Source organism: Cyclopterus lumpus, chromosome 15, assembly GCF_009769545.1.
Source record: "Cyclopterus lumpus isolate fCycLum1 chromosome 15, fCycLum1.pri, whole genome shotgun sequence".
Lineage (NCBI taxonomy): Eukaryota > Metazoa > Chordata > Actinopteri > Perciformes > Cyclopteridae > Cyclopterus > Cyclopterus lumpus.
The window spans coordinates 23,265,147-23,292,581 of NC_046980.1; the positions used below are offsets into that span (position 1 = coordinate 23,265,147).

The following is a 27,435-nucleotide window of genomic DNA, read 5'->3' on the forward strand; positions in this document are numbered from 1 at the left end:
TTACACCAAGTCACACTTACACCAAGTCCCACTTACACCAAGTCCCCACTTACACCAAGTCACACTTACACCAAGTCCCACTTACACCAAGTCCCCACTTACACCAAGTCACACTTACACCAAGTCACACTTACACCAAGTCACACGTAGAAACGTGTGTGTCGCTGTACAATCTTTCACCTGATGCGCAGCATTATCACCTAATGCGCAGCATTATTATCACCTAATGCGCAGCATTATTATCACCTGATTCGCAGCATTATTATCACCTAATGCGCAGCATTATTATCACCTGATGCGCAGCATTATTATCATGCGCAGCATCATTGTCACCTGATGCGCAGCATTATTATTATCATGCGCAGCATCATTGTCACCTGATGCGCACCATTATTATTACCTGATGCGCAGCATTATTATCATGCGCAGCATTATTATCACCTAATGCGCAGCATTAATATCATGCGCAGCGTTATTATCATGTGCAGCGTTATTATCACCTAATGCGCAGAATTAATATCATCTGATGCGCAGCATTATTATCATCTGATGCGCAGCATTATTATCATCTGATGCGCAGTATTATTATCACCTAATGCGCAGCATTAATATCACCTGATGCGCAGCATTATTATCACCTGATGCACAGCATGAATATCACCTAATGCGCAGCATTAATATCACCTGATGCGCAGTATTATTATCACCTGATGCGCAGCATTATTATCACCTGATGCGCAGCATTATTATCACCTGATGCGCAGCATTATTATCATGCGCAACGTTATTATCACCTAATGCGCAACATTAATATCACCTAATGCGCAGCATTATTATCACCTGATGCGCAGCATTATTATCATGCGCAGCATTATTATCACCTGATGCGCAGCATTATTATCACCTGATGCGCAGCATTATTATCATGTGCAGCATTATTATCACCTAATGCGCAGCATTATTATCACCTAATGTGCAGCATTATTATCACCTTGGTGTTCCTCCACAATAGGTCTCTGAAAAAATTATTTTCAGTTCGCGCCGAGTTACGAGAGCCCAAGGCCGAACTCAGAAGGGAGCGCCCGGTCCCAGCACACACACTGCCCTTATCATTGAACTAGGGCAAAGGAGAGGAAGATACACGGTGGCGTCCCAGCCGTTAGTCAAGGGCACCCCATCCTGTAAACTGGATTATGCCAGCTCCGACCATGCCCCCACCCTTGCACCCCGACAACATGCACAAACACTGATAAGAAGGAGCCGGGATGTGAGCCAGTGTGGGTGGAAGATACCCAGTGCTCCTACCGGACGGCTTGGAATAAACCATGCCCCGTCTGCATCATTTTTGACGTTTAACCCAATAGGACCTCACAAGAGGAATCTTATATGAAGCTTCCGCGCACTCTGTTTAAGCGCCTTTTTCTTGGACACTCAACTCTGTTGGATGTTCAATTTAGGACCGTGCACGTTTAACTGTACGGGAGCATTAACTCTGCTTTTATTACTGAATAAATATTGAGAACTAACTTTACTTCACCAGACTCCGTTTGCTCATTAATTGTTGGGTTGTACTCCACAACAAAATTGGTAGCAGAGGATGGTTTGAAAAAAGATCGTAATTCATGGGAGAGAGTTCCTAAACTATTTTCTCCCTGACCGCAGGACATCGGAGTGATCGGACCGAGTGAACCAAGCGGCTTTTTGTCTTCATACGGACCTCGGGAATCTGATCACAGAGCTAGCTCACAACTGAAACAAAAGGTAAGCAGTACCTATTTAACTAAACTCTGCATATTGTATTATAGAAAAATCTAAATTGTGTGATCAGAAAGTACCGAGTGTAAGTATGAATACGTAGAATAAATTGTTTTATGTTAAAAATAAAAACCGAATAAATAACCAGCAGAGTTGGTGGTTCCGTTAAAATTTCATGTCATAGTGTGTACACAGGAATGAATGGGTCTATCAGAATTCAAGGACTGTGGAAGTAAATTGAGACTGCACACTTACCTACGAGGCTTTTACGGGTTGTTCTGGTTGCGATCGTTCACAGCCTATTGAGTTATGCGAGGAAGTCAGTACTCTCAAGGCACGAAAACAGGCCGCGGATTAGACCACTAACCAAAGCATGATAGTACGTATTTGACCAATTGCAAATAGTACACGAGAACTGCAGCAATTCTCTACGGAGACCGATACGGGTTACTAGATTTGATTTTAGTTACGGAACGGTATGGCAGTGTTTGTTAGCAGAATGAAAAACTGCAGCAATTCACTACGGAGACCGTTACGGGTTACTAGTTTTGATTTCAGTTACGGAATGGTACGGCAGTGTTTGCTGGCAGACAGAGATGAAAGGACGATAAAAGAAATGAATAGCGAAGACAGCTGGGTAGTTAGCGACGTTGAACAGACTTGCGTTTCCCTCCAAGTGCAACCAGAGTAGACCGATAGTGACACGCAAACTGGACACGTTACGCTAGCCCACTTGTTAGCGCAGAACACCTGGATAATTAGGAGACAGAGAAATCAGGGAATAATCAGGTGCGTACTGGCAGCGGTACTGTACGTTTCTATACTAGCAGTATTTCTCTACGCAGGACTGAGAAAACACCGAGCATAGAGTAGGGAAAGCACAGCTCCTCTCTCAGCGTGTGCCCGCGCACACCTCCGCATCCACCCCAGTGCACATAGCGCACACACACACACACACACACACACACACACACACACACCACCACACAGTTAAAGGCAGAAGAGGGATTGAGGAAGTGATACAAAGGAACGAGGCAAGGAGATAAGACGAAATGGCGTCATACGGAGAGCAGTTGAGAAGCAGGATGAAGCAAGAAGGGAAAAAGGCAGGAAAAGGAAAGATAGCGTAAAAGTTGATAACTAGATGGGAGGAAGCAGGTCTGTTGCCACAGTTTAGACCCCCGAGTCGAGCCCAACTCAATGCCATAGTACTCGACGCACGAAAGAGATTGCAAGCAACAAAAAGAAATGGAAAAGAAAGAAGGTGCCAGAACAGCAACACAAATGACTGCCTCAGCGGCACCAGCCCCAGAGCCTGCAGCACCTGCCGCCCCAAGCACAGACACACTGTTGCTAACTGCCCTAGCCACCCAACTGCTACAAGGCAACCAAGGCCCACAACAGCAGCAGTACCAACAACCATGGCAGCCACGAGGGGGTGGAGGAGGAGGAAGAGGTAGAGGAGGAGGAGGAGCCCCTGGAGGGACGTTCTACTGCTACAACTGTGGCAAACCAGGCCACTACTCAAGGGACTGCAGAAGCCCCCCCGCCCCCCCCGTCCCCCGTCCCCCGTCCCAACGACCACCCTCCACAGCACGGCTCTCCCCACCAACAACAACAACACTCCCACCTAGACAGTATGGTTGAATTGTACTGCGAAGAGTGCAAAGTGTGTGGCGCGCACAACTCTAGAAAACCATACAAAACACCAATGGGATCCTATCCTGTACCATCAGCCTGTTTCCAAGACATAAGTATAGATTATACTGATATGGGGGCAGAAAATGTAGTACAGGGAAAGAGATATCTATTAGTAATGGTAGACAGATTCTCAAGATGGGTAGAAGCAATACCTGCCCGAAGGGAAGACAGCAAAACAGTGGTAAAATGGTTACAAACAGAGCTGCTACCCCGCTACGGGGTACCAGCTAGAATAAGGTCCTGACAACGGAACACATTTCAGCAACAAGTTGCTACAGGAGGTGGACACAAGTCTGGGCATCATTCACAGCTATGGGACCGTGTACCATCCACAGTCTCAGGGACTGGTGGAGCGAGCTAATCAAACATTGAAAGCTAAGATAGCTAAGGCATGTTCAGGGAACAGGATGACGTGGGTAGAGGCACTCCCCTTGGGACTCATGGCCATAAGATCATCAAAAGGGGGAGGCACACACCTCTCACCGCACAAACTCTTAACCGGAAGGGTTATGCCAGGACCACCCAGGGATGGAGGTCATATGCCATCCTTGGATGTCAGTCAGATAGAGAAGTCTGACTATATGCGCGAATTGACATCTTTGGTCTCAGCCCTCTCTACCCAGGTGGCGAAAACTCTCGAGAAAGAGCCAACGGAAGGAGAGGACCAGACCGTGAAAATAGGTGACTGGGTAAGGGTCAAGGTTCACAAGAGAAAGTGGGATGACCCCAGGTGGACTGGACCGTACGAAGTGAAGGAGGTTACCTCACACTCGGTCCAGGTCAGAGGCAAATCAGGAGCGCCCTGGCATCACTTGACACATTGTTCCCCAGCATCTCCACCAACACGCTCCCTTGCTGAAGTAAGGAGGGACGTGGCCGATGTGGACAATGGAGAAGGTAGCGAGACGACTGTTAGGGGCTCCGGCCCAGCCACAGGCTTACAGACGCCCCTCCTTTAAGGAACTAGGTTTGACCAAAGAAAAGCCCCCTCCACCTCCCTATGAGGCTGGAAAGTACCCCCTGTTGACCGTAGAAAGCACCGACGAAGACTGCACGTATGACGTCCCTCAGGTATAAGAAGGGGAACCAACTATACATAGAATATGTTCCACACCTATCAGGTGTGGAAAGGGGGATTTATAGAGCATTTTATAACAGCATTAAGGTAAATCTGCACATTAGCTTGCTTCAGCCTAAACAACACACAGCATTGACCCTAGCGTTAAGGTCGGGTAAGTTTGCGCCGAGTTACAAGAGCCCAAGGCCGAACTCAGAAGGGAGCGCCCGGTCCCAGCACACACACTGCCCTTATCATTGAACTAGGGCAAAGGAGAGGAAGATACACGGTGGCATCCCAGCCGTTAGTCAAGGGCACCCCATCCTGTAAACTGGATTATGCCAGCTCCGACCATGCCCCCACCCTTGCACCCCGACAACATGCACAAACACTGATAAGAAGGAGCCGGGATGTGAGCCAGTGTGGGTGGAAGATACCCAGTGCTCCTACCGGACGGCTTGGAATAAACCATGCCCCGTCTGCATCATTTTTGACTTTTAACCCAATAGGACCTCACAAGAGGAATCTTATATGAAGCTTCCGCGCACTCTGTTTAAGCGCCTTTTTCTTGGACACTCAACCCTGTTGGATGTTCAATTTAGGACCGTGCACGTTTAACTGTACGGGAGCATTAACTCTGCTTTTATTACTGAATAAATATTGAGAACTAACTTTACTTCACCGGACTCCGTTTGCTCATTAATTGTTGGGTTGTACTCCACAACACAGTCGACCAACATCACCTGTACGCATATTCATGCGTGCTTTACTCATGAGGAACAAAAGCATATGACTCCTTCCTGTGCTTTACACCTGCAGTGCCTCTGATATGCATCAAAATAAGAATTATAGAGCCGGTTAATTACATCCGGGGGGAAACGGCTGGTGAATTATCACAGGCTATGACAGTAAAACCCTAGGGGTCATGACCTGCCAGATTGATAATTAAAAGCAGTGGCAGTGCAGCCTCCAGCTTCCTCACACCTCCTCTGGCAACAATGGAAACAATTAAAGCTGAGTGGGATCACTGATCCCTCCTGGTGCCGGGTGGAGGTGAGCCGTACCTTTCATTTGAGGAACAATTAAAGCACTGGTAAGGAACCGGGGCGGACGACTGGCAGCTACCCAATGCTACTTATCAGAAATCCTTACCAGCCACGGCCAACACAATGCTGCAGAGCTCATTGTACGTGAACCTTTATCACATCATTTATATATATATTTATAAATATAAGTGATGCGATAAAGGTTCATGTATAAATAAATATAAATATATATATGTTTATATATATATATATATATTTATATATATATATATATATATATACACTCTAACCTTTATCACATCATTTATATATATTTATAAATATAAGTGATGTGATAAAGGTTCATGTATAAATAAATATATATATATATATAATATAAATATAAATATAAAATATATTATATATAAAATAATAATAAAAATAAAATATATAATAAATATTATATATATATATAATATAAATAAATATATATATATAAACATATATTTATATTTATTTATACATGAACCTTTATCACATCACTTATATTTATAAATATATATAAATGATGTGATAAAGGTTCATGTATAAATAAATATAAATATATATATGTTTATATATATATATTTATTTATATTATATATATATATATATATAAATATAAAATATATTATATATGAAATAATAATAAAAATAAAATATATAATAAAATATATATATAATATAAATAAATATATATATATAAACATATATATATTTATATTTATTTATACATGAACCTTTATCACATCACTTATATTTATAAATACATATAAATGATGTGAAAAAGGTTAATGTATAAATAAATATAAATATATATATGTTTATATATATATATATTTATTTATATTATATATATATATATAAATATAAAATATATTATATATGAAATAATAATAAAAATAAAATATATATATATAATATAAAAAAATATATAAACATATATATATTTATATTTATTTATACATGAACCTTTATCACATCACTTATATTTATAAATATATATAAATGATGTGATTAAGGTTAGAGTGTATATATATATATATAAATATATATATGTTTATATATATATATTTATTTATGTATATATATATATGTTTTTATATATATATATATATATATATATATATATATATAAATGATGAGCTAAAGGTTCACGTACGTATATATATATGTATATATATATATATATATGTGTGTATATATATATATATATATATATATATATATATATGTATATATATATATATATATATATATACACACACACTCTAACCTTTATCACATCATTTATATATATTTATAAATATAAGTGATGTAATAAAGGTTCATGTATATACATATTTATATATATAAATATAAATATATATCACCCTGAAGATAAGCAGCCCACGGACTGAAGCTACCTTGCCCGGACAAGGGAAACCGGGGCACCCTCCCGGAGCCAGACCCAGGAGGGGAGCTCGTCGGCGTCTGGTGGCCGGGCTTTTTTTTTTCATGGGGCCCGGTCGGGCTCAGCCCAAAAAAACATCACGGAGCAGCAGTCACCCTGTGGACCCACTACCCGCAGGGAGAATTATCGGGGTCGGGTGCTATGTAGACCGGGCGGCGGGCCAGGCGGGAGACCTGGGCGGGCCGATCGCTGGCGGCATTGACTAGCTCAAGGGACGTGGAACGTCACCTCACTAGCGGGGAAAGAGCCGGAGCTGGTGCAGGAGGCGGAGCGGTACCAGCTAGATATAGTTGGGCTCACCTCCACGCACAGCATGGGCTCTGGAACCAAGCTCCTGGAGAAGGGTTGGACTTTGTCCTTTTCTGGAGTTGCCCAGGGTGAGAGGCGCCGGGCGGGAGTGGGGACACTCACGAGCCCCCGGCTGAGCGCCGCTTTGTTGGAGTTTTCCCCGGGGAACGAGAGGGTCGCCTCCCTGCGCCTATGGGTTGCGGGGAGTAAGGCTCTGACTGTTGTTTGTGCTTATGCACCGAACAGCATTTCGGAGTATCCGGCCTTCTTGGAGTCGGTGGGAGGGGTCCTGGAAAGGGCGCCGCCTGCCGACTCCATAGTTCTCCTGGGAGACTTCAACGCTCACGTGGGCAATGACAGAGAAACCTGGCGGGGCGTGATTGGGAGGAACGGCTTGCCCGATCTGAACCCGAATGGTGTTTTGTTGTTGGACTTCTGCTAGCCACAGTTTGTCCATAACGAACACCATGTTCGAACATAAGGTGGCTCATAAGTGTACCTGGTACCAGAACACCTTAGGCCGGAGATCAATGATCGACTTTGTAATCGTATCATCTGATCTGCGGCCGTATGTCTTGGACACTCGGGTGAAGAGAGGAGCAGAGCTGTCAACTGATCACCACCTGGTGGTGAGTTGGATCAGATGGCGGGGGACTCGGCTAGAAAGACCTGGCAAGCCCAAACGTGTAGTGAGGGTGAACTGGGAACATCTGGCAGAGGATCCTGTCCGGGAGGTCTTCAACTCCCACCTCCGGAAGAACTTCTCACAAATCCCGAGGGAGGCTGGGGACATGGAATCCGAGTGGACCTTGTTCAAAGCCTCTATTGTGGACGCGGCTGCTCGGGGCTGTGGCCGGAAGGTCATCGGTGCCTGTCGTGGCGGCAACCCGAGAACCCGGTGGTGGACACCGGGGGTGAGGGTAGCCGTCAAACTGAAGAAGGAGGCCTTTCGGGCCTGGCTGGCCCAGGGGTCTCCTGAAGCAGCTGACGGGTACCGGCGGGCCAGAAGGGCTGCAGCGGCGATGGTCACGGAGGCTAAAACTCGGGCATGGGAGGAGTTCGGGGAGGCCATGGAGAAGGACTTTCGGTTGGCCTCAAGGAAGTTCTGGCAAACCATCCGACGGCTCAGGAAGGGAAAGCAGGGTCTACCCCAGGCTGTTCTCAGCAGGGGGGGGGAACTGCTGACCCGGACTGGGGACATCGTCGGGCGGTGGAAAGAGCACTTTGAGGAACTCCTAAACCCGGCCAACATGTCCCCCGGAGAGGGGGCAGCGCCGGAAGACTTTGGGGTGGATTCACCCATATCCCTGGCAGAGGTCGCTAAGGTAGTCAAAAAGCTCCTTGGTGGCAAGGCGCCAGGGGTGGATGAGATCCGCCCTGAGATGCTGAAAGCGCTGGACATTGTTGGGCTGTCTTGGTTGACACGCCTTTTCAGTGTCGCATGGGGGTCGGGAACAGTGCCCATGGACTGGCGACAGGGGTGGTGGTTCCCATCTTCAAGAATGGGGACCGGAGAGTGTGCTCGAACTATCGTGGTATCACACTGCTCAGCCTCCTGGGAAAAGCTTATGCCAGGGTGCTGGAGAGGAGGCTCCGACCACTTGTCGAACCTCAGATTCAAGACGAACAGTGCGGATTCCGTCCCGGTCGTGGAACAGTGGACCAGCTCTTTACCCTCGCAAGATTACTGGAGGGGTCCTGGGAGTTTTCCCAACCAGTTTACATGTGCTTTGTAGACCTGGAGAAGGCTTTCGACCGGGTCCCTCTGGGTTTTTTGTGGGGGGTGCTGCGGGAGTATGGGGTGCCGGACCCGTTGGCACGGGCCATCCGGTCTCTGTACGCCTGCAGTAGGAGCTGTGTTCGTCTCCTCGGTAGTAAGTCAGACACGTTCCCGGTGGGTGTTGGCCTCCGCCAGGGCTGCCCTTTATCACCGGTCCTGTTCGTGACCTTCATGGACAGGATATCTAGGCACAGCCAGGGGGCGGAGAGGATCCGGTTCGGGAGTCTCGGGATCGCCTCTCTGCTGTTCGCGGATGATGTGGTCCTGTTTGCCTCCTCGGACCGTGACCTCCAGCATTCACTGGGGCGTTTTGCAGCCGAGTGCGAAGCGGCAGGGATGAGAGTTAGCACCTCCAAATCTGAGGCCATGGTGCTCTGCCGGAAACCGGCGGATTGCTCCCTCCAGGTGGGGGGAAACTGCCTACCCCAAGCGAAGGAGTTCAAGTATCTCGGGGTCTTGTTCACGAGTGAGGGTAAGGTGGAGCGGGAGATCGACAGGCGGATCGGTGCGGCTGCAGCAGTAAAACAGGCTCTGTACCGGTCCGTCTTGGTGAAGAGGGAGCTGAGCCGGAAGGCAAAGCTCTCCATTTACTGGTCGGTCTACGTTCCAACCCTCACCTATGGTCACGAACTCTGGGTCGTGACCGAAAGAACGAGATCTCGGATACAAGCGGCCGAAATGAGCTTCCTCCGTAGGGTGGCCGGGCTCAGCCTTAGAGATAGGGTAAGGAGCTCGGACATATGAGGGAGCTCGGAGTCGAGTCGCTGCTCCTTCGTGTCGAAAGGAGTCAGCTGAGGTGGTTCGGGCATCTAGTCAGGATGCCTCCTGGACGCCTCCCATTAGAGGTTTTCCGGGCACGTCCAACTGGTAGGAGGCCCCGGGGAAGACCGAGGACACGCTGGAGGGATTATATCTCCCGGCTGGCCTTGGAACGCCTCGGGATCCCCCAGAATGAGCTGGAAAGTGTTGCGGGTGAGAGGGAAGCTTGGGTCGGCCTGCTGAACCTGCTGCCACCGCGACCCGACCCCGGATAAGCGGGTGATAATGGATGGGATGGATGGAATATAAATATATATATATGTTTGTATATGTATATATTTATTCATATATGTTTATATATATATATGATGAGCTAAAGGTTCACGTATATATATATACTTGAACCTTTATCACATCATTTATACATATATATACTGTATATATGAACAGGTTGAACAATAAGCGAGCTACAGGCTCGTGCTGGGGAACAATGAGTGTGTGTTGTGGTTCTTACGTGTCAGATGAAGCAGATGGAGGACAGGCTGCGGAGCTGCGAGGCTCAAAGGGAGCTGATGGCCTTGAGGCGTAAACTTGAGCTCATGGAGGAGGAGAAGAGGGAGCACAGCGACAATTGCTCCAAGGCTAAACTGGAGGTCAAGGATCTGCGGTTCACAGGTAAAGACACATTATGAATTGTTGTGAGCGCGCTGTGGAGCACGGTGCAGAACAGAGCTGTGTGCACTGGGTGTAGGATACGATGCCACAGCGACCACGAGATGCTCCTCAGAGCTTCCTCTTCTGCCCCTGGTGCTGTTGCTGTGTGTCGACTGTCACTGAATGTTTTTCAGTTGAGGAGCTCCAGCAAAAGCTGCAGGCCGTTACCAACCCGCCCCCAGCTCCAGCTCCAGCTCCTCCACCCCCACCACCTCCACCTCCTCCAGCCCCGGCTGTGGCCTCCAACCCACTCAGGTCTGACACACAATACGCTCGGGCATCTTCAGTCAGGGGAATCTTTTTTACTTTGATCAAAAGTGTTTCCAGGGAAACTTTTTTTTAAATGTGTGTGTGTGTGCGTGTGTGTGCGTGTGTGTGTGTGCGTGCATGTGTGTGTGTGTGCGTGCGCGTGTGCATGTGTGCATGTGTATGTGCGTGTGTGTGTGAGCGTGCGTGTGCGTGTACGTGTGGGTGTGCGTGCGTGTGCGTGTACGTGTGGGTGTGCGTGCGTGTGTGTGTGTGCGTGCATGTGTGTGTGTCGTGTGTGTGCGTGTGACCGAGCGTGTGCGAGTACGTGTGGTTGTGCGTGCGTGCGTGTGTGTGCGTGGCGTGCATGTGCGTGTCGTGCGTGTGCGTGTGAGCGTGCGTGTGCGTGTCGTGTGTGTGCGTGTGAGCGAGCGTGTACGTGTGGGTGTGGGTGTGCGTGCGTGCGTGTGTGTGCGTGTGCATGTGCGTGTCGTGCGTGTGAGCGTGCGTGTGTGTGTGTGTGGGTGTGCGTGCGTGTGTGTGCGAGTATGTGCGTGCTTGCGTGTCTGATGGTGGTCTGATGGTGGAGGAGGTAGTCCGATGGTAGTCTGATGGTGGAGGTAGTCTAAATGGTGGTCTGATAGTGGAGGAGGTAGTCTGATGGTGGAGGAGGTAGTCTGATGGTGGAGGTAGTCTGATGGTGGTCTGATAGTGGAGGAGGTAGTCTGATGGTGGAGGAGGTAGTCTGATGGTAGTCTGATGGTGGAGGAGGTAGTCTGATGGTGGTCTGATAGTGGAGGAGGTAGTCTGATGGTGGAGGAGGTAGTCTGATGGTAGTCTGATGGTGGAGGAGGTAGTCTGATGGTGGTCTGATGGTGTAGGAGGTAGTCTGGTGGTGGAGGAGGTAGTCTGATGGTGACTGATAGTGGAGGAGGTAGTCTGATGGTAGTCTGATGGTGGAGGTAGTCTAAATGGTGGTCTGATAGTGGAGGAGGTAGTCTGATGGTGGAGGAGGTAGTCTGATGGTAGTCTGATGATGGAGGTAGTCTGATGGTGGTCTGATAGTGGAGGAGGTAGTCTGATGGTGGAGGAGGTAGTCTGATGGTAGTCTGATGGTGGAGGAGGTAGTCTGATGGTGGAGGAGGTAGTCTGATGGTAGTCTGATGATGGAGGTAGTCTGATGGTGGTCTGATAGTGGAGGAGGTAGTCTGATGGTAGTCTGATGGTGGAGGAGGTAGTCTGATGGTGGTCTGATAGTGGAGGAGGTAGTCTGATGGTGGAGGAGGTAGTCTGATGGTAGTCTGATGGTGGAGGAGGTAGTCTGATGGTGGTCTGATGGTGGAGGAGGTAGTCTGATGGTGAAGGAGGTAGTCTGATGGTGGAGGAGGTAGTCTGATGGTAGTCTGATGGTGGAGGAGGTAGTCTGATGGTGGTCTGATGGTGGAGGAGGCAGTCTGATGGTGGAGGAGGTAGTCTGATGGTGGAGGAGGTAGTCTGATGGTAGTCTGATGGTGGAGGAGGTAGTCTGATGGTGGTCTGATGGTGGAGGAGGTAGTCTGATGGTGGAGGAGGTAGTCTAATGGTGGAGGAGGTAGTCTGATGGTAGTCTGATGGTGGAGGAGGTAGTCTGATGCTAGTCTGATGGTGGAGGAGGTAATCTGATGGTGGAGGAGGTAGTCTAATGGTGGAGGAGGTAGTCTGATGGTAGTCTGATGGTGGAGGAGGTAGTCTGATGGTGGTCTGATTTGTGAGGAGGCAGTCTGATGGTGGAGGAGGTTGTCTGATGGTGGTCTGATGGTGGAGGAGGTAGTCTAATGGTGGTCTGATGGTAGAGGAGGTAGTCTGATGGTGGAGGAGGTAGTCTGATGGTGGAGGAGGTAGTCTGATGGTGGGGGAGGTAGTCTGATGGTGGAGGAGGTAGTCTGATGGTAGTCTGATGGTGGAGGAGGTAGTCTGATGGTGGTCTGATGGTGGAGGAGGCAGTCTGATGGTCTGATGGTGGAGGAGGTAGTCTGATGGTGGAGGAGGTAGTCCGATGGTGGTCTGATGGTGGAGGAGGCAGTCTGGTGGTGGAGGAGGTAGTCTGATGGTGGAGGAGGTAGTCTGATGGTGGTCTGATGGTGGAGCAGGCAGTCTGATGGTGGAGGAGGTAGTCTGATGGTGGAGGAGGCAGTCTGATGGTGGAGGAGGTAGTCCGATGGTGGTCTGATGGTGGAGGAGGCAGTCTGGTGGTGGAGGAGGTAGTCTGATGGTGGAGGAGGTAGTCTGATGGTGGTCTGATGGTGGAGCAGGCAGTCTGATGGTGGAGGAGGTAGTCTGATGGTGGAGGAGGCAGTCTGATGGTGGAGGAGGTAGTCTGATGGTAGTCTGATGGTGGAGGAGGTAGTCTGATGGTGGTCTGATGGTGGAGGAGGCAGTCTGGTGGTGGAGGAGGTAGTCTGATGGTGGAGGAGGTAGTCTGATGGTGGAGGAGGTAGTCTGATGGTGGTCTGATGGTGGAGCAGGCAGTCTGATGGTGGAGGAGGTAGTCTGATGGTGGAGGAGGCAGTCTGATGGTGGAGGAGGTAGTCTGATGGTAGTCTGATGGTGGAGGAGGTAGTCTGATGGTGGTCTGATGGTGGAGGAGGTAGTCTGATGGTGGAGGAGGCAGTCTGATGGTGGTCTGATGGTGGAGGAGGTAGTCTGATGGTGGAGGAGGTAGTCTGATGGTGGTCTGATGGTGGAGGAGGTAGTCTGATGGTGGAGGAGGTAGTCTAATGGTAGTCTGATGGTGGAGGAGGTAGTCTGATGGTGGAGGAGGTAGTCTGATGGTGGAGGAGGTAGTCTGATGGTGGTCTGATGGGGGAGGAGGTAGTCTGCTGGTGGTCTGATGGTGGAGGAGGTAGTCTGATGGTGGAGGAGGTAGTCTAATGGTAGTCTGATGGTGGAGGAGGCAGTCTGATGGTGGAGGATGTAGTCTGATGGTGGAGGAGGTAGTCTGATGGTGGAGGAGGTAGTCTGATGGTGGACGAGGCAGTCTGATGGTGGAGGAGGTAGTCTGATGGTAGTCTGATGGTGGAGGAGGTAGTCTGATGGTGGTCTGATGGTGGAGGAGGTAGTCTGATAGTGGAGGAGGCAGTCTGATGGTGGAGGATGTAGTCTGATGATAGTCTGATGGTGGAGGAGGCAGTCTGATGGTGGAGGAGGTAGTCTGATGGTGGAGGAGGCAGTCTGATGGTGGAGGAGGTAGTCTGATGGTGGTCTGATGGTGGAGGAGGTAGTCTGATAGTGGAGGAGGCAGTCTGATGGTGGAGGATGTAGTCTGATGATAGTCTGATGGTGGAGGAGGCAGTCTGATGGTGGAGGAGGTAGTCTGATGGTGGAGGAGGCAGTCTGATGGTGGAGGAGGTAGTCTGGTGGTAGTCTGATGGTGGAGGAGGTAGTCTGATGGTGGTCTGATGGTGGAGGAGGTAGTCTGATGGTGGAGGAGGTAGTCTGGTGGTGGAGGGTGTAGTCTGATGGTGGAGGAGGTAGTCTGATGGTGGAGGATGTAGTCTGATGGTGGAGGAGGTAGTCTGATGGTGGAGGATGTAGTCTGATGGTGGAGGAGGTAGTCTGATGGTAGTCTGATGGTGGAGGAGGTAGTCTGATGGTGGTCTGATGGTGGAGGAGGTAGTCTGATGGTGGAGGTAGTCTGATGGTGGTCTGATGGTGGAGGAGGTAGTCTGATGGTAGTCTGATGGTGGAGGATGTAGTCTGATGGTGTAGGAGGTAGTCTGATGGTAGTCTGATGGTGGAGGAGGTAGTCTGATGGTGGTCTGATGGTGGAGGAGGTAGTCTGATGGTAGTCTGATGGTGGAGGAGGTAGTCTGATGGTGGTCTGATGGTGGAGGAGGTAGTCTGATGGTGGAGGAGGTAGTCTGATGGTAGTCTGATGGTGGAGGAGGTAGTCTGATGGTGGTCTGATGGTGGAGGAGGTAGTCTGATGGTGGAGGAGGTAGTCTGATGGTGGAGGAGGTAGTCTGATGGTGGAGGAGGTAGTCTGATGGTGGAGGAGGTAGTCTGATGGTGGTCTGATGGTGGAGCAGGCAGTCTGATGGTGGAGGAGGTAGTCTGATGGTGGTCTGATGGTGGAGGAGGCAGTCTGGTGGTGGAGGAGGTAGTCTGATGGTGGAGGAGGTAGTCTGATGGTGGAGGAGGTAGTCTGATGGTGGTCTGATGGTGGAGCAGGCAGTTTGATGGTGGAGGAGGTAGTCTGATGGTGGAGGAGGCAGTCTGATGGTGGACGAGGTAGTCTGATGGTAGTCTGATGGTGGAGGAGGTAGTCTGATGGTGGTCTGATGGTGGCGGAGGTAGTCTGATGGTGGAGGAGGCAGTCTGATGGTGGTCTGATGGTGGAGGAGGTAGTCTGATGGTGGAGGAGGTAGTCTGATGGTGGTCTGATGGTGGAGGAGGTAGTCTGATGGTGGTCTGATGGTGGAGGAGGTAGTCTGATGGGGGAGGAGGTAGTCTGATGGTGGTCTGATGGTGGAGGAGGTAGTCTGATGGTGGAGGAGGTAGTCTGATGGTGGAGGAGGCAGTCTGATGGTGGAGGAGGTAGTCTGATGGTGGAGGAGGCAGTCTGATGGTGGAGGAGGTAGTCTAATGGTGGAGGAGGCAGTCTGATGGTGGAGGAGGTAGTCTGATGGTGGTTTGATGGTGGAGGAGGTAGTCTGATAGTGGAGGAGGCAGTCTGATGGTGGAGGATGTAGTCTGATGGTAGTCTGATGGTGGAGGAGGCAGTCTGATGGTGGAGGATGTAGTCTGATGGTGGAGGAGGTAGTCTGATGGTGGAGGAGGTAGTCTGATGGTGGTCTGATGGTGGAGGAGGTAGTCTGATGGTAGTCTGATGGTGGAGGACGTAGTCTGATGGTAGTCTGATGGTGGAGGATGTAGTCTGATGGTAGTCTGATGGTGGAGGAGGTAGTCTGATGGTAGTCTGATGGTGGAGGAGGTAGTCTGATGGTGGAGGATGTAGTCTGATGGTGGAGGAGGTAGTCTGATGGTGGAGGATGTAGTCTGATGGTGGAGGAGGTAGACTGATGGTGGAGGAGGTAGTCTGATGGTGGTCTGATGGTGGAGGAGGTAGTCTGATGGTGGAGGTAGTCTGATGGTGGTCTGATGGTGGAGGAGGTAGTCTGATGGTAGTCTGATGGTGGTGGAGGTAGTCTGATGGTGGTCTGATGGTGGAGGAGGTAGTCTGATGGTAATCTGATGGTGAAGGAGGTAGTTTGATGGTAGTCTGATGGTGGAGGAGGTAGTCTGATGGTGGAGGAGGTAGTCTGATGGTAGTCTGATGGTGAAGGAGGTAGTCTGATGGTGGTCTGATGGTGGAGGAGGTAGTCTGATGGTGGAGGAGGCAGTCTGGTGGTGGTCTGATGGTGGAGGAGGTAGTCTGATGGTGGTCTGATGGTGGAGGAGGTAGTCTGATGGTGGTCTGATGGTGGAGGAGGTAGTCTGATGGGGGAGGAGGTAGTCTGATGGTGGTCTGATGGTGGAGGAGGTAGTCTGATGGTAGTCTGATGGTGGAGGAGGTAGTCTGATGGTGGTCTGATGGTGGAGGAGGTAGTCTGATGGTGAAGGAGGTAGTCTGATGGTGGAGGAGGTAGTCTGATGGTAGTCTGATGGTGGAGGAGGTAGTCTGATGGTGGTCTGATGGTGGAGGAGGCAGTCTGATGGTGGAGGAGGTAGTCTAATGGTGGAGGAGGTAGTCTGATGGTAGTCTGATGGTGGAGGAGGTAGTCTGATGGTGGTCTGATGGTGGAGGAGGTAGTCTGATGGTGGAGGAGGTAGTCTAATGGTGGAGGAGGTAGTCTGATGGTAGTCTGATGGTGGAGGAGGTAGTCTGATGCTAGTCTGATGGTGGAGGAGGTAATCTGATGGTGGAGGAGGTAGTCTAATGGTGGAGGAGGTAGTCTGATGGTAGTCTGATGGTGGAGGAGGTAGTCTGATGGTGGTCTGATTTGTGAGGAGGCAGTCTGATGGTGGAGGAGGTTGTCTGATGGTGGTCTGATGGTGGAGGAGGTAGTCTAATGGTGGTCTGATGGTAGAGGAGGTAGTCTGATGGTGGAGGAGGTAGTCTGATGGTGGTCTGATAGTGGAGGAGGTAGTCTGATGGTGGGGGAGGTAGTCTGATGGTGGAGGAGGTAGTCTGATGGTAGTCTGATGGTGGAGGAGGTAGTCTGATGGTGGTCTGATGGTGGAGGAGGCAGTCTGATGGTCTGATGGTGGAGGAGGTAGTCTGATGGTGGAGGAGGTAGTCCGATGGTGGTCTGATGGTGGAGGAGGCAGTCTGGTGGTGGAGGAGGTAGTCTGATGGTGGAGGAGGTAGTCTGATGGTGGTCTGATGGTGGAGCAGGCAGTCTGATGGTGGAGGAGGTAGTCTGATGGTGGAGGAGGCAGTCTGATGGTGGAGGAGGTAGTCCGATGGTGGTCTGATGGTGGAGGAGGCAGTCTGGTGGTGGAGGAGGTAGTCTGATGGTGGAGGAGGTAGTCTGATGGTGGTCTGATGGTGGAGCAGGCAGTCTGATGGTGGAGGAGGTAGTCTGATGGTGGAGGAGGCAGTCTGATGGTGGAGGAGGTAGTCTGATGGTAGTCTGATGGTGGAGGAGGTAGTCTGATGGTGGTCTGATGGTGGAGGAGGCAGTCTGGTGGTGGAGGAGGTAGTCTGATGGTGGAGGAGGTAGTCTGATGGTGGAGGAGGTAGTCTGATGGTGGTCTGATGATGGAGCAGGCAGTCTGATGGTGGAGGAGGTAGTCTGATGGTGGAGGAGGCAGTCTGATGGTGGAGGAGGTAGTCTGATGGTAGTCTGATGGTGGAGGAGGTAGTCTGATGGTGGTCTGATGGTGGAGGAGGTAGTCTGATGGTGGAGGAGGCAGTCTGGTGGTGGTCTGATGGTGGAGGAGGTAGTCTGATGGTGGAGGAGGTAGTCTGATGGTGGTCTGATGGTGGAGGAGGTAGTCTGATGGTGGAGGAGGTAGTCTAATGGTAGTCTGATGGTGGAGGAGGCAGTCTGATGGTGGAGGATGTAGTCTGATGGTGGAGGAGGTAGTCTGATGGTGGTCTGATGGGGGAGGAGGTAGTCTGCTGGTGGTCTGATGGTGGAGGAGGTAGTCTGATGGTGGAGGAGGTAGTCTAATGGTAGTCTGATGGTGGAGGAGGCAGTCTGATGGTGGAGGATGTAGTCTGATGGTGGAGGAGGTAGTCTGATGGTGGAGGAGGTAGTCTGATGGTGGACGAGGCAGTCTGATGGTGGAGGAGGTAGTCTGATGGTAGTCTGATGGTGGAGGAGGTAGTCTGATGGTGGTCTGATGGTGGAGGAGGTAGTCTGATAGTGGAGGAGGCAGTCTGATGGTGGAGGATGTAGTCTGATGATAGTCTGATGGTGGAGGAGGCAGTCTGATGGTGGAGGAGGTAGTCTGATGGTGGAGGAGGCAGTCTGATGGTGGAGGAGGTAGTCTGATGGTGGTCTGATGGTGGAGGAGGTAGTCTGATAGTGGAGGAGGCAGTCTGATGGTGGAGGATGTAGTCTGATGATAGTCTGATGGTGGAGGAGGCAGTCTGATGGTGGAGGAGGTAGTCTGATGGTGGAGGAGGCAGTCTGATGGTGGAGGAGGTAGTCTGGTGGTAGTCTGATGGTGGAGGAGGTAGTCTGATGGTGGTCTGATGGTGGAGGAGGTAGTCTGATGGTGGAGGAGGTAGTCTGGTGGTGGAGGGTGTAGTCTGATGGTGGAGGAGGTAGTCTGATGGTGGAGGATGTAGTCTGATGGTGGAGGAGGTAGTCTGATGGTGGAGGATGTAGTCTGATGGTGGAGGAGGTAGTCTGATGGTAGTCTGATGGTGGAGGAGGTAGTCTGATGGTGGTCTGATGGTGGAGGAGGTAGTCTGATGGTGGAGGTAGTCTGATGGTGGTCTGATGGTGGAGGAGGTAGTCTGATGGTAGTCTGATGGTGGAGGATGTAGTCTGATGGTGTAGGAGGTAGTCTGATGGTAGTCTGATGGTGAAGGAGGTAGTCTGATGGTGGTCTGATGGTGGAGGAGGTAGTCTGATGGTAGTCTGATGGTGGAGGAGGTAGTCTGATGGTGGTCTGATGGTGGAGGAGGTAGTCTGATGGTGGAGGAGGTAGTCTGATGGTAGTCTGATGGTGGAGGAGGTAGTCTGATGGTGGTCTGATGGTGGAGGAGGTAGTCTGATGGTGGAGGAGGTAGTCTGATGGTGGAGGAGGTAGTCTGATGGTGGAGGAGGTAGTCTGATGGTGGAGGAGGTAGTCTGATGGTGGTCTGATGGTGGAGCAGGCAGTCTGATGGTGGAGGAGGTAGTCTGATGGTGGTCTGATGGTGGAGGAGGCAGTCTGGTGGTGGAGGAGGTAGTCTGATGGTGGAGGAGGTAGTCTGATGGTGGAGGAGGTAGTCTGATGGTGGTCTGATGGTGGAGGAGGTAGTCTGATGGTGGAGGAGGTAGTCTGATGGTGGAGGAGGCAGTCGGATGGTGGACGAGGTAGTCCGATGGTAGTCTGATGGTGGAGGAGGTAGTCTGATGGTGGTCTGATGGTGGCGGAGGTAGTCTGATGGTGGAGGAGGTAGTCTGATGGTGGTCTGATGGTGGAGGAGGTAGTCTGATGGTGGAGGAGGTAGTCTGATGGTGGTCTGATGGTGGAGGAGGTAGTCTGATGGTGGTCTGATGGTGGAGGAGGTAGTCTGATGGTGGAGGAGGTAGTCTGATGGTGGTCTGATGGTGGAGGAGGTAGTCTGATGGTGGAGGAGGTAGTCTGATGGTGGAGGAGGTAGTCTGATGGTGGAGGAGGTAGTCTGATGGTGGAGGAGGCAGTCTTATGGTGGAGGAGGTAGTCTAATGGTGGAGGAGGCAGTCTGATGGTGGAGGAGGTAGTCTGATGGTGGTTTGATGGTGGAGGAGGTAGTCTGATAGTGGAGGAGGCAGTCTGATGGTGGAGGATGTAGTCTGATGGTAGTCTGATGGTGGAGGAGGCAGTCTGATGGTGGAGGATGTAGTCTGATGGTGGAGGAGGTAGTCTGATGGTGGAGGAGGTAGTCTGATGGTGGTCTGATGGTGGAGGAGGTAGTCTGATGGTAGTCTGATTGTGGAGGACGTAGTCTGATGGTAGTCTGATGGTGGAGGATGTAGTCTGATGGTAGTCTGATGGTGGAGGAGGTAGTCTGATGGTAGTCTGATGGTGGAGGAGGTAGTCTGATGGTGGAGGATGTAGTCTGATGGTGGAGGAGGTAGTCTGATGGTGGAGGATGTAGTCTGATGGTGGAGGAGGTAGTCTGATGGTGGAGGAGGTAGTCTGATGGTGGTCTGATGGTGGAGGAGGTAGTCTGATGGTGGAGGTAGTCTGATGGTGGTCTGATGGTGGAGGAGGTAGTCTGATGGTAGTCTGATGGTGGTGGAGGTAGTCTGATGGTGGTCTGATGGTGGAGGAGGTAGTCTGATGGTAATCTGATGGTGAAGGAGGTAGTTTGATGGTAGTCTGATGGTGGAGGAGGTAGTCTGATGGTGGAGGAGGTAGTCTGATGGTAGTCTGATGGTGAAGGAGGTAGTCTGATGGTGGTCTGATGGTGGAGGAGGTAGTCTGATGGTGGAGGAGGCAGTCTGGTGGTGGTCTGATGGTGGAGGAGGTAGTCTGATGGTGGTCTGATGGTGGAGGAGGTAGTCTGATGGGGGAGGAGGTAGTCTGATGGTGGTCTGATGGTGGAGGAGGTAGTCTGATGGTGGAGGAGGTAGTCTGATGGTGGAGGAGGCAGTCTGATGGTGGAGGAGGTAGTCTGATGGTGGAGGAGGCAGTCTTATGGTGGAGGAGGTAGTCTAATGGTAGTCTGATGGTGGAGGAGGTAGTCTGATGGTGGTTTGATGGTGGAGGAGGTAGTCTGATAGTGGAGGAGGCAGTCTGATGGTGGAGGATGTAGTCTGATGGTAGTCTGATGGTGGAGGAGGCAGTCTGATGGTGGAGGATGTAGTCTGATGGTGGAGGATGTAGTCTGATAGTGGAGGAGGCAGTCTGATGGTGGAGGATGTAGTCTGATGGTAGTCTGATGGTGGAGGAGGCAGTCTGATGGTGGAGGATGTAGTCTGATGGTGGAGGAGGTAGTCTGATGGTGGAGGAGGCAGTCTGATGGTGGAGGAGGTAGTCTGATGGTGGACGAGGCAGTCTGATGGTGGAGGAGGTAGTCTGATGGCAGTCTGTTGGTGGAGGAGGTAGTCTGATGGTGGTCTGATGGTGGAGGAGGTAGTCTGATAGTGGAGGAGGCAGTCTGATGGTGGAGGATGTAGTCTGATGGTAGTCTGATGGTGGAGGATGTAGTCTGATGGTAGTCTGATGGTGGAGGAGGTAGTCTGATGGTAGTCTGATGGTGGAGGAGGTAGTCTGATAGTGGAGGAGGCAGTCTGATGGTGGAGGATGTAGTCTGATGGTAGTCTGATGGTGGAGGAGGCAGTCTGATGGTGGAGGATGTAGTCTGATGGTGGAGGAAATAGTCTGATGGTGGAGGAGGTAGTCTGATGGTGGACGAGGCAGTCTGATGGTGGAGGAGGTAGTCTGATGGTAGTCTGATGGTGGAGGAGGTAGTCTGATGGTGGTCTGATGGTGGAGGAGGTAGTCTGATAGTGGAGGAGGCAGTCTGATGGTGGAGGATGTAGTCTGATGGTAGTCTGATGGTGGAGGATGTAGTCTGATGGTAGTCTGATGGTGGAGGAGGTAGTCTGATGGTAGTCTGATGGTGGAGGAGGTAGTCTGATGGTGGAGGAGGTAGTCTGATGGTGGAGGATGTAGTCTGATGGTGGAGGAGGTAGTCTGATGGTAGTCTGATGGTGGAGGATGTAGTCTGATGGTGGAGGAGGTAGACTGATGGTGGAGGAGGTAGTCTGATGGTGGTCTGATGGTGGAGGAGGTAGTCTGATGGTGGAGGTAGTCTGATGGTGGTCTGATGGTGGAGGAGGTAGTCTGATGGTGGAGGAGGTAGTCTGATGGTGGTCTGATGGTGGAGGAGGTAGTCTGATGGTAATCTGATGGTGAAGGAGGTAGTCTGATGATAGTCTGATGGTGGAGGAGGTAGTCTGATGGTAGTCTGATGGTGGAGGAGGTAGTCTGATGGTAGTCTGATGGTGAAGGAGGTAGTCTGATGGTGGAGGAGGTAGTCTGATGGTAGTCTGATGGTGAAGGAGGTAGTCTGATGGTGGAGGAGGTAGTCTGATGTTGGAGGAGGTAGTCTGATGGTAGTCTGATGGTGGAGGAGGCAGTCTGATGGTGGAGGAGGTAGTCTGATGTTGGAGGAGGTAGTCTGATGGTAGTCTGATGGTGGAGGAGGCAGTCTGATGGTGGAGGAGGTAGTCTGATGGTGGTCTGATTGTGGAGGAGGTAGTCTGATGGTGGAGGAGGTAGTCTGATGGTAGTCTGATGGTGGAGGAGGTAGTCTGATGGTGGAGGAGGCAGTCTGATGGTGGAGGAGGTAGTCTGATGGTAGTCTGATGGTGGAGGAGGTAGTCTGATGGTGGAAGGTTATGGTGGAGAAAATGATGCCAGAGAAAATCTAAAAGTAAGAAACAGTTTCACCACATTGTGGTGTGCATGCAAACAAACAAAAACAAACAAAAACAAACGTTAACGAAGCCAATGTCCGTGATCGAAGCCTTCATTCTTCCCTTTAAAGCGTGACAACGCGTCGGACCAAATCCAAACACAGGAACGACCTCTCGTTGACCTTGACGTGTTCCTCCCTCTGCAGTTCTCTGCTGTCGTTGATCCGAAGAAGACGAGACGTCAGCACTGACATCCCACTGGTGGTCCAGGACTCAGCCCAGACCCCAGGTACACAGCATCACTCTCGTCATAATTCAATATAATGCAAATAAAGGTGTAATGACCCTCTGTTGTGGCTCCCCGAGGCAAAATAAATAACGGTTATTTTTATCACATTTTTTGCACAATCCTTTCAAAGGGAACACCTCTTATTTTGGGAGATTGAAAATAAAACATGTTTTAATATTTGTTTTCACTAAAATGTGCGTTTTCGTACACGTTTGTTAATAACCATTGTAATAAAGTGTGTTTATTCTTTTATGCACATCGTGTAATAATCATATACACTATGAATTAAAAGTGGTGCATCGCGTCTTGAGAGAAAATGTCAGATGATAGAAATAACTTGCCGTTTCAATGTACATATTCCCGGCCATCTTTTCTCCCCTGCATGCGACGTATGTTCATTTGGTATTTGAAGTGGCTGCTGTTCATCAATGCAGGAACACAGGAACACCGTTCAGACTTGATCCTCTTCGACCCTCTTCCTTTGCAAATCCACGTCACTTTTGTCTAGAAGGACGGAATTTCAACTCAAACCTCCATCGTCGGCCTATTAGGTCGACGTGAGGAATCCTTCAATGTGTGCCAACAAAAGGGAGCCTTGACTGTAGCAGGTGGATGGTCCGTGTCGTCACCGCCTCCTCATTTCCTTAAATGAATGCATCCCGCTTGGTATTTGTTGGAATGCCATAAGGCTGAATATGTGCCACCCAAGGATCTTCTGCTCCAACATCTGAATAATAGTCTCTTTCTGAGCACTTCAGAGGGAAATATTTCACCATTACTTGAACACAAAATACTGTTTTGTGTGACATTTTTAAAGATACCTTCTGACAATAGTTCCCTTGTGTGTGTCGTTGAATGTTCTCTGTTAGAGAACATTAATATAAAAAATAATATTTTGCCAAAGGGGCTGCATTATTGCAGAATTACATTTTTGTTCCCATCTTTTGTGAACTGGATCAAACCTTTTTATCCGTTCTGAATAGTGTTTCTGTGCAGAAATACATTTCAGAGTAATTTCTCTGAATACTACACGATACGCGTCCTCAGCAATGATTATTAATTGTTCCACGACTACGGCTAAATCCACCCTAAAACAGGATTCACTTTCATCTAGTTCAGTCAATGTTTATGCCATAATTAAAAAGGGAAATGCTGGAGTACAGAAACTTCATTGACTGGTCCCGGGGGCTCGTGTCATTTCCAAGCTTTTAGATCCAAATGAGCTTTATTTCAAGTGCAGCGCTAATGACGCCGCTGAATTACACTCAAAATCATTTAAACTCACTTTAGTTCTTGGCACCAGATCCCGCGGAGCCTCCTGCTTAGTATTAGTGAAATACGACTGGTAAAAAGACTACGACTAATGTGTGTGTGTGTGCGTGTGTGTGTGTGTGCGTGTGTGTGTGTGTGTGTGTGTGTGTGTGTGCGTGTGTGTGTGTGTCAGACGTCAGGCAGCAGGCAGTGGACGAGATGATGCATCGGATCAAGAAAGGAGTTCAACTTCGACCTGTCGGCCAGTCCCCGAGTAGAACCAGGAGACAGGTACCTTCAGTACTCCTCGTTGACGGTGTGTCACCATGACGATGGTCTTGAGTTCATTGAAGCTCAGTGAACGTTCAGTAATTCAATACAATATAATATAATAACACTAATGATGGAATAACGGTGAAAAGCATCCCGTTTGGATGAACCGCCTCTTGAGGTTGACGATCGGTCGGAGCCTCCTACCCGAGCCTCCTACCCGAGCCCCCGTCCCGAGCCTCAGTCCCGAGCCTCCTACCTGAGCCTCCGTCCCGAGCCACCGTCCCGAGCCCCCGTCCCGAGCCTCCTACCCGAGCCCCCGTCCCGAGCCTCAGTCCCGAGCCTCCTACCTGAGCCTCCGTCCCGAGCCACCGTCCCGAGCCCCCGTCCCGAGCCTCCGTCCCGAGCCCCCGTCCCGAGGCTCCGTCCCGAGCCCCCGTCCCGAGCCTCCGTCCCGAGCCCCCGTCCCGAGGCTCCGTCCCGAGCCCCCGTCCCGAGCCTCCTACCCGAGCCTCCGTCCCGAGCCCCCGTCCCGAGGCTCCGTCCCGAGCCCCCGTCCCGAGCCCCCGTCCCGAGCCCCCGTCCCGAGCCTCCTACCCGAGCCTCCGTCCCGAGCCTCCGTCCCGAGCCCCCGTCCCGAGCCCCCGTCCCGAGCCTCCTACCTGAGCCTCCGTCCCGAGCCTCCGTCCCGAGGCTCCGTCCCGAGCCCCCGTCCCGAGCCTCAGTCCCGAGCCTCCTACCTGAGCCTCCGTCCCGAGCCCCCGTCCCGAGCCTCCTACCCGAGCCTCCTACCCGAGCCTCCTACCCGAGCCCCCGACCCGAGCCTCAGTCCCGAGCCTCCTACCTGAGCCTCCGTCCCGAGCCACCGTCCCGAGCCCCCGTCCCGAGCCTCCGTCCCGAGCCCCCGTCCCGAGGCTCCGTCCCGAGCCCCCGTCCCGAGCCTCCGTCCCGAGCCCCCGTCCCGAGCCTCCGTCCCGAGCCCCCGTCCCGAGCCCCCGTCCCGAGCCTCCTACCCGAGCCTCCGTCCCGAGCCTCCGTCCCGAGCCTCCTACCCGAGCCTCCGTCCCGAGCCCCCGTTCCCGAGCCCCCGTTCCCGAGCCTCCGTCCCGAGGCTCCGTCCCGAGGCTCCGTCCCGAGCCCCCGTCCCGAGCCTCCTACCTGAGCCTCCGTCCCGAGCCCCCGTCCCGAGCCTCCGTCCCGAGCCCCCGTCCCGAGCCTCCGTCCAGAGCCCCCGTCCCGAGCCTCCGTCCCGAGCCCCCGTCCCGAGCCTCCGTCCCGAGCTCCCTGGAAAGAACTTTCAGACACCCGCTAACTGGAGCCCGCCCTACCGGACCCCTTTTTTACCAGCTTTAGGAGCCTGTTGCTCGGCCTCAGCTGTTTCCAGAACTGCTCATCAAGTTCACGCTCCGTTTGGGTCCTGAGCGACACGCCTGCATCCCCGAGCAACGCCACGCTGACGTCTACTCGTGTTTCAAGCGTATCGGAGGCAGAACCATCTTTACAATGCAGAGACGTTCTCACAGGGGCTCAAATATTGACGACATGAAAACACGGAACGGGAGAGCCATTAAAGGAACTGTGTGTGCATCTGCTCCAGAAGACGCGTCGTTATCTGTGTCGAGAGCAGCAAACCGAACCAGATATTGTTCAGAAGCTCTTAAAGCCATCAGCGTGAGGGATTATCTGAGAGCTTCTTCTTTTGATCAAACGTGACGTACGGCCAAGACATCTTTCAGTCCGCGTGTTCCTCCAGCACAACAATGCTGCCAAATTAGATAGCATTAGGACCTGCTCTATGAGGTAATTATAAATAATGAGGATGGGAAAATTGAGGTGACTCAAAATGATTGTGTTTACCACACTGGCTTCTTGTAGGAAGCATACATCCTCCGGGCTCTCGTCTCCGTGGTAAGAGGTGCAGCTTAGCCTCTAAGTGCCGAATGAGGAAACATAAGTATAATGTGTCAGGCGGCTGTTTATTTACCAAACCCGTCTTTTTTTCCTCCCTGTTTTTACCAGATGGAGAGGCTGCCCTCTAATTCTGCCATTCAGGAACTCAAAGGCATCATGGTAATGGAACTTTAAAACAATCCAATGTCCTCACAAGCCACGTTTTGACTGGTTCAACTTCCACTGTGTGTTTCCAGTGGCGCCGATGTGTTTACACCACAATCTATTATTTCATAAAAGAGAGCGGAGGAAAAAAAGCGCTCCTTCAACATTTAAAGAGCTGCAGTCAATACTGACGTCAGTATTGACTGGAATATGAAGAATGGAATGCACTCTTTTGCTCGTGTTGATGATGCATCCTCTCCTCTCGAGCTGCAGCTCGGTGGGTCGTGAACTTGCTTTTTTTCTGTCAAAGGACAAGTTCGGTCGGACCCCCCCCCCCCAACCGAAGGCGACGCCCCCCCCGTCGCCGACCCGCGACGAGCAGCTGCAGAGGATCCTGCTGAGGCGACGGGACGCGCTGGAGCCCCAACGCCACGCCGGTGAGTTCCTCGCCTGCGGCCCACAATGCATCTGAGCTCTATCCTCACCCTGGACCCGTCATCTGGTCTGTTCAGTCTTACGGGGGGGTGGGGGGAGTCCTGTTGGGGGGCACAAAGAACAGCATCAGTACTGAAAATGAAAAGCTCTGAACAATAAAAAATTGTATTTTGTGAATAGCCGAAAGTGGTTTTGTGAACATGGAGCTCACATTGAAGCCCAGCTGTACTGCGCTCGTGATAATATAATATAATATAATATAATATAATGTGTACTAACACACCTCAAATCTAATCATGTGGATGAGTCATACACAGTGCCCAGCTCCAGGAAGCAGCCAACAAACAGGAATAAGATCAAATGCTATAGAATGAAATAAATCAAATATTTGACAACGAAGAAGTAAATTAATATACAATGTGACTTTTCAGAGAAATGAAACGGCAAACAATGAATCAGTATGACCACGATATGGCAGATTGATGAAATAAAGTTATTAGTTGTACATGTTTTATATATAGAGAAGTGTTTGAGACGAGTGTTGGTTTCTCCCTGCAGGTCCCCCCCCCCCACTCCCCCCTGCTGTGTGAAGGGGGGCCACCGGGCCAACAGGAGGATCCGCCCGAAAGCTGTAGACCGGATTCATGAAGATCACGCTGCTCAAACCCTCGTGTAGCATTTCATTTCCCTGTGTGCACCATGTGTTTAATAGTAATGATTCCAGGCTGCGCGGTGGACAGCAGAAATAAAGTCCGGTGGTAACGAG

The 27,435-nt window shown here is 50.9% G+C and overlaps 1 protein-coding gene across 1 annotated transcript; it reads left to right on the forward strand.

Annotated features, from left to right (window-relative positions):
- The first annotated feature begins 10,378 nt into the window (after nt 1-10,378).
- On the forward strand, nt 10,379-26,706 carry LOC117744347 (shootin-1-like). Its single transcript, XM_034552549.1, has 6 exons — nt 10,379-10,532; nt 10,706-10,826; nt 22,576-22,658; nt 24,103-24,200; nt 26,199-26,249; nt 26,545-26,706. The coding sequence occupies exons 1-6, from the start codon at nt 10,379-10,381 to the stop codon at nt 26,704-26,706; spliced, it is 669 nt and encodes a 222-aa protein (XP_034408440.1).
- The last annotated feature ends 729 nt before the right edge of the window (nt 26,707-27,435 follow it).

Excerpts from the sequence above, each read along its gene's own strand:
- LOC117744347 (XM_034552549.1), top strand. The coding sequence starts at position 10,379 with ATGAAGCAGATGGAGGACAGGCTGCGGAGCTGCGAGGCTCAAAGGGAG. Across the intron at positions 10,533-10,705 it reads CAAGGATCTGCGGTTCACAG|TTGAGGAGCTCCAGCAAAAG; the intron begins GTAAAGACACAT and ends AATGTTTTTCAG. Across the intron at positions 10,827-22,575 it reads GTGGCCTCCAACCCACTCAG|TTCTCTGCTGTCGTTGATCC; the intron begins GTCTGACACACA and ends CTCCCTCTGCAG.